General features: G+C 49.1%; 1 protein-coding gene across 4 annotated transcripts in view; it reads right to left on the minus strand.

The window, feature by feature from the left end:
* Positions 1–12,329, minus strand: part of ltbp1 (latent transforming growth factor beta binding protein 1) — a 356,653-nt gene that overhangs the window by 250,320 nt on the left and 94,004 nt on the right. For all 4 annotated transcript variants that reach the window (XM_078229547.1, XM_078229548.1, XM_078229550.1 and 1 more), the window contains exon 5: positions 12,114–12,281. In XM_078229547.1, the coding sequence (XP_078085673.1) occupies positions 12,114–12,281 (168 nt within the window). The remainder of the gene's footprint in view (positions 1–12,113; positions 12,282–12,329) is intronic.

A 12,329-nucleotide genomic window follows, 5' to 3' on the forward strand; every position in this document is an offset into this window, starting at 1 on the left:
GTTTAGACAGTTACATGAGTAAGATGGGTATAGAGGGATATGGGCCAAGCGCGGGCAATTGGGACTAGCTTAGTCATTTGTAAAAAAAGGACGGCATGGACAAGTTGGGCCGAAGGGCCTGTTTACATGCTGTAAACGTCTATGGCTCTATGAGTTGCATTGACATGATAGAATCATAGATTCCCTACAGTGTAGGAGGAGGCCATTTGGCCCATTAAGTCTGCACCGACCACAGTCTCACCCAGGCCCTATTCCCGCAACCCCATATTTTTACCCTGTTAGTCCCCCGACACTCAATTTAACATGGCCAATCCACTAACCCGCACATCTTTGGACTGTGGGACTTTGGACCAGAGCACCTGGAGGAAACCCATGCAGACACGGGGAAAAAGTGCAAACTCCAACGCAGACAGTGACCTGAGGCTGGAATTGAACCCAGGGCCCTGGCGCTGCGAGGCAGCAGTGCAAACCACTGTGCCACCCCAAAGTATAAAAGTACAATCTGCTGTTTCAATTTCTCCCCCACCACCCCCACCCTTTCCACTGATTCTCCTAAAACATGGCAGGTTGACAATGGGTAAGGGCAAGATTGGAGAGAACAGGAAGCACTCCCTGTCAAAGGTCATGGGCGAATAAAATGGCCACTTGGGTGAAGTCCAGAACATCAAGGAGGAATGATGGAAAGGGAGAGAAACAAGTTTCACCGTGGTCTCACGTGTACAAACACCCTTTCACTGCAACCTGAAGAGGTGACTCTGAACCGTTCATGGACGTTTGCGCTCTCCTTAGCTGTGGACCAATGACCACTCCCACGGTATGGATTGCCTATCAAACGGAAGTGTCTGTGCTTCTTCTTGTAACTCAAGAGCTCTTCACTTAATGTGCGAAGGAGAGTTCGAAGCAGCGAAAGATTTTCCTAAAATGTTTATTTGGAATTGTCACAGTTCAAATCCACGGCTGTCCATGGATTAAGGAATTGAAACACTTGCCAAGTGTCCCTTTTAACTCTGTGCAGCTACAGTTCACTAGGAAGGTATAAAATATGGGATTATTATTACATTCAGTCTCAGCCATTAATCCATCTAAATGGTTACTCGGAATGATTAAACACTCCACACTTCTGATGACAAGTGAGAGCCGAGTGTCTGGCTCTAAAACAATGGCTTGTGCGCTTTATCCTCATTAAAGGTTTTCTTGGGAAATCTAGCCAAGCGGTTCAGTGCATTACAATGTGGGGAATGCTGGAGTGGCTATCACGTGACACAGTATAAAATCTAACAAGATTAGAGGCTGGAACCAGCATTGTGCGTGTCCTGTGACACAGACGGTGTGATAGGGGCGGCACGGTGGCACAGTGGTTAGCACTGCTTCCTCAGCGCCAGGGACCCCGGTTCAATTCCGTCCTCGGGCCAGTGTGTGTGTGGAGTTTGCACATTTTCTCTGTGTCTGCGTGGGTTTCCTCTGGGTGCTCCAGTTTCCTCCCACACTCCAAAGATGTGGGGGTTAGGTCGATTGGCCATGCTAGTGTCCCAAGATGTGTAGGTTAGGGGGATTAGCGGGGTAAAAATTTGGGTATAGGGCCTGAGTGGGATGTGCAGCTGGCCACAATTTCTCAGCTCCTCAAGAATTTCCGTGTTGTTGTCTAACCAGAAACTCATTTGGACTGCACTCTTCCACAAAGATAGACTCTACCCTCTGGAATTTGACCTCTCAGACTCTGTAAATCACGTGAATTAATGTTGATGTCTGTGCTTCTTTTACTGTTGTTACCCATTGGTGTCAATCTCCCTCTTTTCTACCCCTTCTGTACTGTATACGTGTGTTTGTGAGGTCGCAAACTGCACCCTTCCCTAACCAAGTTTGAAGGTGAATAAACCAACCTTTTGAGTTAATCACGAGACAAATGTGTTGCGAGTTCTTCGTAAATCGGATCAAACAAACTTAGGGTTTGGGGAAACACGCCACAGCCTACTTTAATAATAATTCCAAAACACCCCAGCTTACAGACTGACGGGGAGAGGACAAGGAAGTTAACTTTCTCTTGCTCTCCTGTCCATAATTCCGGGGATGGCGGGACTGATGTATGAGGAGAGATTGAGTACGTTAGGACTGTTTTCTAGGCGAATGAGGGGGGGGGTGGAATCTCATAGAGACTTATAAAATTCTAACAGGACTAGACAGGGTAGATGCAGGGAGGATGTTCCCGATGGTGGGGGAGTTCAGAACCAGGGTCACAGTCAGAGGATTCGGGGAGACCATTTAGGATGGAGGTGAGGAGACATCTCTTCACCAAAAGACCTGTGGAATTCATTACCACAGGAAGTACTTGAGGCCAAAACATTGAATGTATTCAAGAGGCAGCTGGATAGAGCACTTGGGGCGAAAGGGATCAAAAGTTATGGGGAGAAAGCAGGATTAGGCTAATGAGTTGGATGATGAGCCATGATTGTGATGAATGGCGGAGCAGGCTTGAAGGGCCGAATGGCCTCCTCCTGCTCCTATCTTCTATTTTTCTATAAGAGAAGTTGGGGGCTCAGGTCGACAAGCGAGCCAAAAGTTGATCAAACAAGCAAATCCGACCAGAGTCCAAATCTAAGAAATGAACCAAATCTGATATCAAAGGACAGCAGAAGGTGGGAAAACTCAGCAGGTCTGGCAGCATCCATCAGGAGTGAAATAGTTAACATTGAATCATGGACCCTTCGTCAGAAACGGAGAGGAGGGAGAAAGTTCGAGCAAAAGAAACTGCAACAAAAAGGTTTCAACTTTAAGAGTAAACAACAGAAGGCCAAGCGGAGGTGGGGGAGAGAGAGGGCAAGGGGGTGTTTTGCATTGAGGTAATACATGTGTGGAATATTTAGATAAAAGCTTGCATCGGGCTTCACTGGAGCATTGCAGCAGGCCAGGGACAGACATGCGTCCATGAGAGCAAGGTACTGAGTTAAAATGGCATGCAACAGGAAGGTTAGGGTCATGCTTGCAAAGTGAGTGAAGGTGCTCCACAAAGCGGTCACCCAGTCTGTGATTAGTCTCCCCAGTGTAGAGGAGACCGCATTGGGAGCAGTGAATACAATAGACCAAATTGAAGGAAGTACAAGTGAAATGCTGCTTAGCCTGAAAGGAGTGTTTGGGGCGTTGAATGGTGAGGAGGGAGGAGGTAAAGGGGCAGGTGTTACACCTTCTGCGATTACACTGTGGGAAGGGGATGGGGAGTTGGGGGTGATGGAGGAGTGGACCAGGGAGTTATGGAGGGAGCGGTCCCTGCAGAATGCTGACATGAGGGGGCAAGAAGCCACCACTAAATGCCTCTCCCCTCACTGGTTACCCTGCCCCAGGTGCTCGAACCCCATGGTAAATGTGTGAAGTTACAGGGATAGAATGGGGAATGGGCCTGGGTGAGATACTCTGTCAGAGAGTCGGTGCAGACTCAATGGGCCATATGGCCTCTTCTGCACTGTAGGGATTCTATGAATTATCCAGCTCCCCCTCTAGTCTCTCCCCGCAGGGCACTCATTCCAATTATTCAGCTCCCACTCACAGTGCCTCTGCTTTGCTTTCTGATGTTAAAACAACCAGGGGGGAGCACGCCCTTTCCTGCCCCTCACCCCCTCCATACATTAAGGCCTTCAGCTTCCCACTCAGCCTCCCTTCCTGTGTCCAGCCCTCAAGGCCCTGAGCATTCCAGCAGGGATTCCCTCATCTCTGTTTGGTGGCAGCTTCCAGCTTCCCAAAATAGCCGTGTATTTACGGGTTTGGGTGGTCTGAGATGTTCCCCTCAATCGCAGCGCCTGCAGCCCCACGGAACGCAGCTCGACTCAAAGTTGTAAACAAGTCAAGCATTAAACTTTACAACTTGTAACCAAAGAGTGCAGAGGTGGGGACCTGCAGGCCACCTGAACAAAATATTACACAACCACAAAGCAGGATCAGTTTGAAATACGCTCAGGCCCAGCGTTTAAGATCCTCTTCAAAATATTACTGATTTTCAGAATGTCATCAAAAGAGAATAAAAACGAAAAATTTATTAATATTACAAAATCTACATTAAAGCTTATTTATTGGTGTCACAAGTAGGCTTACATCAACACTGCAATGAAGTTACTGTGAAAATCCCCTAGTCGCCACACTCCGGCACCTGTTCGGGTACACTGAGGGAGAATTTAGCATGGCCAATGCACCTAACCAGCACGTCTTTCGGACTGTGGGAGGAAACTGGAGCACCTGGAGGAAACCCACGCAGACATGGGGAGAACATGCAGACTCTGTACAGACAGTGACCCAAGCCGGGAATCGAACCCGGGTCCCTGGCACTATGAGGCAGCAGCGCTAACCACTGCGCCACCTGACGGGTCCCACATCCAAAATCACAACCAACACTGTGGGAATAAAATCAGATAGCCTATCCTGGGCCACATTCAATGAATAAGTGATATATGAAATAAAGTCTGGAAAATAATTAATAACAATGTATAAATAAAGTTTGAAAAAGAATAAAAATGGAGAATATCACAATGAACAGCAGTGAGTTCCAACAATACTGATATACAAAGAACAAAGAAAATTACAGCACAGGAACAGGCCCTTCGACCCTCCAAGCCTGCACCAACCATGCTGCCCGACTGAACTAAAACCCTCCATACTCTTCCAGGCACCATATCCCTCTATTCTCATCCTATTCATATATTTGTCAAGATGTGGAGATGTCGGCGTTGGACTGGGGTAAGCTCAGTAAGAAGTCTCACAACACCAGGTTAAAGTCCAACAGGTTTATTTGGTAGCACAAGCCACAAGCTTTCGGAGCACTGCCCCTGATGAAGGACTCACCAGATGAAGGGGCAGTGCTCCGAAAGCTTGTGGCTTGTGCTACCAAATAAACCTGTTGGACTTTAACCTGGTCGTTGTGAGACTTCTTACTATAGCTGTCAAGGCGCCTCTTAAAAGTCACTGACAGTGTGTGTGCAGATGTCAGGCAGTTTGGGCTGGGACAGGTGGGGTCGAGGGTCACTCAGGTCGATTTGGAGCACGGAGGCCAGACAGGCAACCTATCGAGAACCAGGGCCTAGCAAAGTGTCCCTGCATCGAGGCACTGAGTCCAAATTTCAATTCACTGGATGTCAAACGGGATAGTTTCAAATGTGTCCGGTGTACAGACAATTCCAGCTGGGTTTTCTGGGTGTCTGACCCTCAGCGAGATGGAACAGGGAGCGGGCTGAGGGAATTATTAAAACAGGAAATTGAGATGAACAAGAAAAGGGAGCAGATCTGACTGGATTGATACAGGGAGTCTGTAAAGAACAGAACAACCCAACTATATAATGGAAGAGGACTGTTCTTGCATCCAGCCCATAATCTCTTCCAGGCGGTGTGTTCTCCTGTGCTATCTGCTGTTCTATTTGCTGTTTCGGGACAGAGTCCGTGGGTGGGATTTTCCACACAACCTGCCACGTGTTTCGGTGGTGCTCCGCCGCCAATGGACGACAGTGGGACATTCTGGTCCCTCTGTGGTCAATAGAGTTTCCCCGAGGAATGTACTTCTTGCCACTGAGAGACCCTTGCCGCTGGGAGACCCTTGCCGCTGGGAGACCCTCGCTGCTGGGAGACCCTTGCCGCTGGGAGACCCTTGCCGCTGGGAGACCCTTGCCGCTGGGTCGCGCCATCAGCAGGACCGGAAGATCCCGCCGGTCAAAGCGGTCGGAAAATCCCAGCCCTTGCTTTGTATACCAGCAACCTCACAACAGGGAATCCTCCATCAAATCAGGACACATGTTTAAGATTTTGGGTAAAAGAGATGAAGCCGGCGGGGGCGGTGGGGGGGATGGGAAACGGAATCTTTTCACATCACGAGCAGTAGTGACCTGGAACTCACTGCCTCCGAGACTGAGGGTGGAGAAGATGAATCACTTCAAAGGAAAACTGGGTGGCACAGTGGTTAGCACTGTTGCCTTAGAGCACCAGGGAACCGGGTTCGATTCCCGCTTGGGTCACTGTCTGTGTGGAGTCAGCACATTCTCCCCGTGTCTGTGTGGGTTTCCTCTGGGTGCTCCGGTTTCCTCACACAGTCCGAAAGACGTGCTGGTTAGGGTGCATTGACCATGCTAAATTCTCCCTCAGTGTGCCCGAACAGGTACCGGAGTGTGGCGATGAGGGGATTTTACTTGAGGGAAGTAAACCTGAGGGCTACAGGAATAGAGAGAGGGGGTGTGGACTGATTGGACAGTTCTCCAGAGAACCAGCATGCACTCAATGGGCTGAATGGCCTCCTCCTGTGCCACAATGACTCAATGGGGGGAACGTTAAGATCCTCCTGGCCAACATATTTGGTGTTGTGAGACTTCTTACTGTGCAAATATGTTGTGATGTGGAGATGCTGGCGTTGGACTGGGGTGGACACAGTAAGAAGTCTCACAACACCAGGTTAAAGTCCAACACAGTCAAAGTTGGACTTTAACTTGGTGTGGTGAGACTTCTTACTGTGCTTACCCCAGTGCAACGCCGGCATCTCCACATCATAACATATTTGCAGGCAGTGGGAGGGTTACATCAAATAGGACGGGTGGCAAGCATAGTGTCTTCCTGCCCACCCCCAAGTTCCCCGCCCTCCCAATAACACGGTGGACGGATAAGACATCAGGCAGCCCACCCACCCTTTGGCCTATTGAAGCCCTCATGTGGTCAATTAATAGTCAGTTAATAGCCTGTCTCCACCCCTGCTGCATTAATGAGGGCAGATGGGTCAGGAGGAAGGAAGAGGTGACACATAGTATATATATTTAATGTTATCGAGATGCATGGATAAGATGGTATCGTACAAATACGTGGTACAATGATAATTAGTGACATGGGGTCAATAGGACATGTCCAGTGCATTGGAAAGAGTGTCACCCACTCACTTTGCCTTTGGGCTCAATCTGTTCCATCACCAGTAAGTTATTTGCTGTATTCCGTGACCTCCCCACAAACATTTCAAACCATAGATAATATGCTGCATTGGCAAATACATTTCACTGACATTTATCCCAACTGTTTTTTGAGCAGGGTTTTGTTATGGCCTGGATAGTGCAGTAAATTAACTGCATTGGACCTCTTAAAAACTTCCAGCTTTTGGTTTCTTTTTACCCTTAAATGTCCTTAGGTCTCCGGAGGTTAACTCCCATCCTGTCTAGCACGGGGTTGCGGGGGGTGGGGGAGAAAGGTGTTGGGGAGGGTGGGGAGAAAGGTGTTGTGTGTGGGGGGGGCGGGGGGGTGGGGTGCACGGCTTGAAGTCATGTCTAACAACTTGAAGAGCCTGAAGACAAGTGATTTGATCGATTCCTAGAATGGGTGATTCAGCAGCACGATCGATCCACAATTTAGCACCAATTCGGCAGCACGGTGACACAGTGGTTAACACTGCGGCCTCACAGCGCCAGGGACCCGGGTTCGATTCCCAGCTTGGGTCACTGTCTGTGCGGAGTCCGCACGTTCTCCCCGTGTCTGCGTGGGTTTCGTCCGGGTGCTTCGCTTTCCTCCCACAGTCTGAAAGACGTGCTGGTTAGGTGCATTGGGCCGTGCTAAATTCTCCCTCAGTGTACCCGAACAGGCATCGGAAAGTGTGGCAACTAGGGGACTTTCACGGTAACTTCGTTGCAGCGTTAATGTAAGCCTACTTGTGACTCATAAATAAACTTTAAAACAATTGGGGAGAGATAGAGAGCAAGGCATCTGTCCCGTTTAACAGAGGTGGGCAGCTGGCAATGGGGAAATCGGCAGGCCATTTCACCCGCTGCTTGCCCTTTGCCCCATCAATTCAAACCTCCCATTCTGCGCACTCTGTGCCGCACCCTCCATCCCACCCCCCCGATTCCACACCCATATGTTCCAATCGCCGCCCATTCCTTTCCAAGAAATGAAGCTCGGCCAAGTGGCTTTTAGTATTTCCAAGGATACAAATCCACATAGCTGTGATATCCAAGGCTCTCCCTCCCATTCTGCGTGTATAAAATGGACGCAGCATTAATCAAGTTCCTCAGGACTAAGGGAATGTTTACGGAGACTGGGCAGTCATTTCCACGCACGTGGTTCTGGGCGGCCTTCCTGTGGTGAACATCTTGCCGCTGGTGCAGCTGGTTGACTAAAGGCCAGCCCTCATTCGGGCCGAGGCTCCTAACTGGCTTAAGCTAACCATTCTAACTGAAAGGTGAAGTCTAAAATAACCCCAGGAGGCGGCTGTGAAGGAATAGCGCAGAAAATAAAGTAAAACAAAAAAACCACAACCCTGTGGTGAACACAAACAGGTCCCAACCAGAGCAATGCAACATTGGAGCCACTCAGGGTCCTGCTTTATACAGAGCTCAGTATACGAGCTCCGCCTGGTGAGTTAATTACCAATCCCCAGGCAGCTCATAGTCAAGGAGTCCGACAAGGAGGTCAATCAGTGATTCCCCATGCAAGTCCTGGGGGTTACCACAAAATCGATCCACGGAAAGGTCGCCGATCCTGATTGGAACCCAAGCCAGCCCTTGCTGTGAACTTACATCACCTGAGTGTCTACAGACGTGCCCGAGGATTATTTCCAATCAGCCGACCTTTTAACAAAGTGACCATTCACGTCTTCAACAGCGTTCAGTTTTCTCTTCCTTTCTATTTTCTACCCACATTTACGGGGACACGATTTCCGATCCATCTCCCCTGCAGCTCACCTCTCCTCTCGCGCAGCCACATTCCTTCTTTTCCCGGCTTTTACATGTGCCTAGCTGTTTATTTTTCCGAGGTTTCTTGCACTGTTGAGTTTTTTGGCTCCCGATTCCAGTGCAGTTTCATATTCACTCAGAAGGAATGAGAGGAATGGGAAACATGAGTTACACGCAGGCAGGCCCGAAGCCACCCGCACAAGTCAGGGAATGGACGGAAGATAGCACAGGACATCATTTCGAGCTTCGCTTCAACCACTCTCCCCAGTGCGAACAGCAAGAAAAATAAAGCGAAATACATCAAGCGGAAACACAGGCTGCACTTACTTAATGTTATTGAGATAAATTCCACCCATAGAATTCTACATTCTACAGTGGATGGCACAGTGGCTAGCACTGCTGCCTCACAGCGCCAGGGACCCGGGTTCGATTCCCAGCTTGGGTCACTGTCTGTGCAGAGTCTGTACGTTCTCCCCGTGTCTGCGTGGGTCCTCTCCGGGTGCTCTGGTTTCCTCCCACAGTCCGAAAGACATGCTGGTTAGGGTGCATTGGCCATGCTAAATTCTCCCTCAGTGTACCGGAACAGGTGCCAGAGTGTGGCAACTAGAGGATTTTTACAGTAACTTCATTGCAGTGTTAATATAAACCTAATTGTGATACTAATAAATAAACTAAAAAAAAAATTCTTCCGGGCTGATTGCCCCACACCCAAGTCTATTACTTTATACATCACAGAATCACAGAATGATATAGAAAGGGAGGCCTTTCGTCCCACCAGGCCCATGCCAGCAACTTTAACCAGACATTAGTCCCACTCCCCAGCTCGTCCCCCACAAGCAATCCGCCCACATTTCAGTTAAAGTGAAATATGGCGGATGCTGGGAATCTGAAATAAAAACAGAAAATCCGGAAAAACCCAGAGGGTCCGGCAGCGTCTGCAGAGAGAGAAAAACGGGGTTCAAATTTTGAGTCCATGTGACTCTTATTCAGTCGAAGAGGAGTCTGATGCACCAACATGAGGGGCCGAATGGCCACTTTCTATGCTGCATCATTCTATGATTTTAGGGAAAGGCTCCTTCGTGGAACTCTGTCAGTATCCACTTCAGGAAAGTGGACAGATAAGATGGGATGCCAAGAAACATAGAAACTGGAAGCAGGAGTAGACCATTCGGCCCTTCGAGCCTGTTCCGCCATTCATTTTGATCATGGCTGATCATCAAATTCAATATCCTGATACCCCCTTCTCCCCATATTCCTTGATCCCTTTAGCCCCAAGAGCTATATCTAATTTCTTCTTGAAATCAGACAACGTTTTGGCCTCAACTACATTCTGTGGGAGTGAATTCCACACATTCACCACCCTCTGGGTGAAGAAATTTCTCCTCTCCTCAGTCCTAAACGGTTTACCCCTTATCCCCAAACTATGACCACTAGTTCTGGACTCCCCCACCACTGGGAACATTCTTTCTGAATCTATCCTGCCTAACCCTGTCAGAATTTTATAAGCTTTGATGAGAAAAACCTTCCCTTCTGCACCTTCCCTCCAGACAACAAGGACCTATTTATAGATCTCATTTATAAAAACAGTGGGTGGGAGGTGCATGGGGGTCCCCACAGGTTGACACCAAGCGCTGTACTCCTGTATGAAAAACCTGCAAAAGCCTTGACATGAGCCTCTTGTGAACAGGTCATCCTGGGTGTCCAACAAGGGTGCCCCAAAGGCACTGCTCTAGAACCCAGAACACAAGGAACTTAAGTACAGAAGTCAGGGATGAGGAATTAACTGAGTGTGCAATTAATAGCACTGCTCTCTACCTACACCACTGCACTGCCTTTTAAATTGCAAGCCTCTGCTTATAAGACCACAAGAGACCATAAGACATAGGAGCAGAATTAGGCCACTCGGCCCATCGAGTCTGCTCTGCCATTCAATCATGGCTGATATTTTTCTCATCCCCATTCTCCTGCCTTTTCCCCATAACCACTGACCCCCTTATTAATCAAGAACCTATCTATCTCTGTCTTAAAGACACTCAATGACCTGGCCTCCACAGCCTTCTGCGGCAAAGAGTTCCACAGATTCACCACTCTCTGGCTGAAGAAATTCCTTCTCATCTCTGTTTTAAAGGATCATCCCTTTAGCCTCAGGTTGTGCCCTCTTGTTCTAGTCTATAAATGACAGCATCACAGGGGTCAGACAAGATAAACAACTCTCTCAAAATTCAGGATGTTAATCTAACATGGGGTGGCATGTGGCAGACACAGTGGTTAGCACTGCTGCCTCACAGCGCCAGGGACCCGGGTTCAATTCCCGGCTTGGGTCACTGTCTGTGTGGAGTTTGCACGTTCTCCCCGTGTCTGCGTGGGTTTCCTCCGGGTGCTCCGGTTTCCTCCCACACTCCAAAGATGTGCAGGTTAGGTGGATTGGCCGTGCTAAATTGACCCTAGTGTCAGGGGGATTAGCAGGGTAAATGCGAGGTTACGGGTATAGGGCCTGGATGGGATTGCGGTCGGTACAGACTCGATGGGCCAAATGGCCTCCATCTGCACTGTAGGGATTCTACGGGCGGGAATTTCCAGCCGCGCTCGCCCCAGGACCGGAAACCCCCTCCCAAGGTCAACAGGCCTTTGCATGGTCCTGTCCCGCCAGGCGGGAAGGATGGGAAAATTTCGCCCTATGTGTCAGTGTGCTGTGATTCCCTCCTTTCCACCGATGATTGGTTTGGGATAGTTGCACAAAGTACAAAGCAAACCGGATTAAAGGTCGAAATGTAGGAAACGTCCATCAAGATTAGCAGTTTTAATGGCCACCTTTGCTTGAAGGGGACACTTGTTCGGTGATCGATTCAGCCGCCGGTGCAAACACAGGAAGGCTGCACTTGCCCAGTAGCCGATTCAGTCTGTGTGCTTTCACCAGCGGGAGGCATTCTTTGCTGACAACTGGAGTCTTGGTGTCAAGTGGCTTCGACTGTAATTACTCGGGATGAGGGAGGCTTAAGGGACAATTAAAACTCACTAACCAGCTGCATCAGGGATTCAAAATTAACGTCTCATTCAAACTCTCAACTCGCGGCGAAAGGAAAGAGGCAAGACGCTTCACGGAGCAACCCGACAGCCGGCTGAAGAAGGAAATACTCAAAGTGGGAAGCTTGGTTCTCAGTTCTGTTTTTTTTGGAAAAGGAAAGCAGAGAAAAACAAACAGGATCTGAAATACCATCACGCTATTCCTCAAAGAGTAAAACGTGAGCGGCAATTAACATCAGACACACCAGCATGTCTGCTACTCCAGATTTAATATCATACTCAGCTGTTCACTGCATTTACCCGAATCCAGAATTTTTTTTTTTAAGACCACAACTCCGACCAAAGCAAAGGCTGAGCGTTCCCCCTCGCGCCGCCACTTGTTTACCGACATTCGGAAAGGCACTGATCCGTGCGACTTACCCACGCGGAAGTTCTGCGCTGTCAGAGTGTCAGCGGCGTGGCCATTTTCGCTGATGAGGGTGGTGGTGTTCCCCTGTTGGCAGCTGTTGTGGCACTTCCCCTTGGTGCAGGTCACCTTGCAGATGGTGGGCGTGAAGACCACCTTGATGCGGCCCGTGTGGTTTCCGACTGCGAGGGGCAGAGGCGGCACAACAAAGGAGAGAAACAGAGAGATCA

This window comes from Mustelus asterias, chromosome 15 (assembly GCF_964213995.1).
Source record: "Mustelus asterias chromosome 15, sMusAst1.hap1.1, whole genome shotgun sequence".
In the NCBI taxonomy this organism is placed as follows: Eukaryota; Metazoa; Chordata; class Chondrichthyes; order Carcharhiniformes; family Triakidae; genus Mustelus; species Mustelus asterias.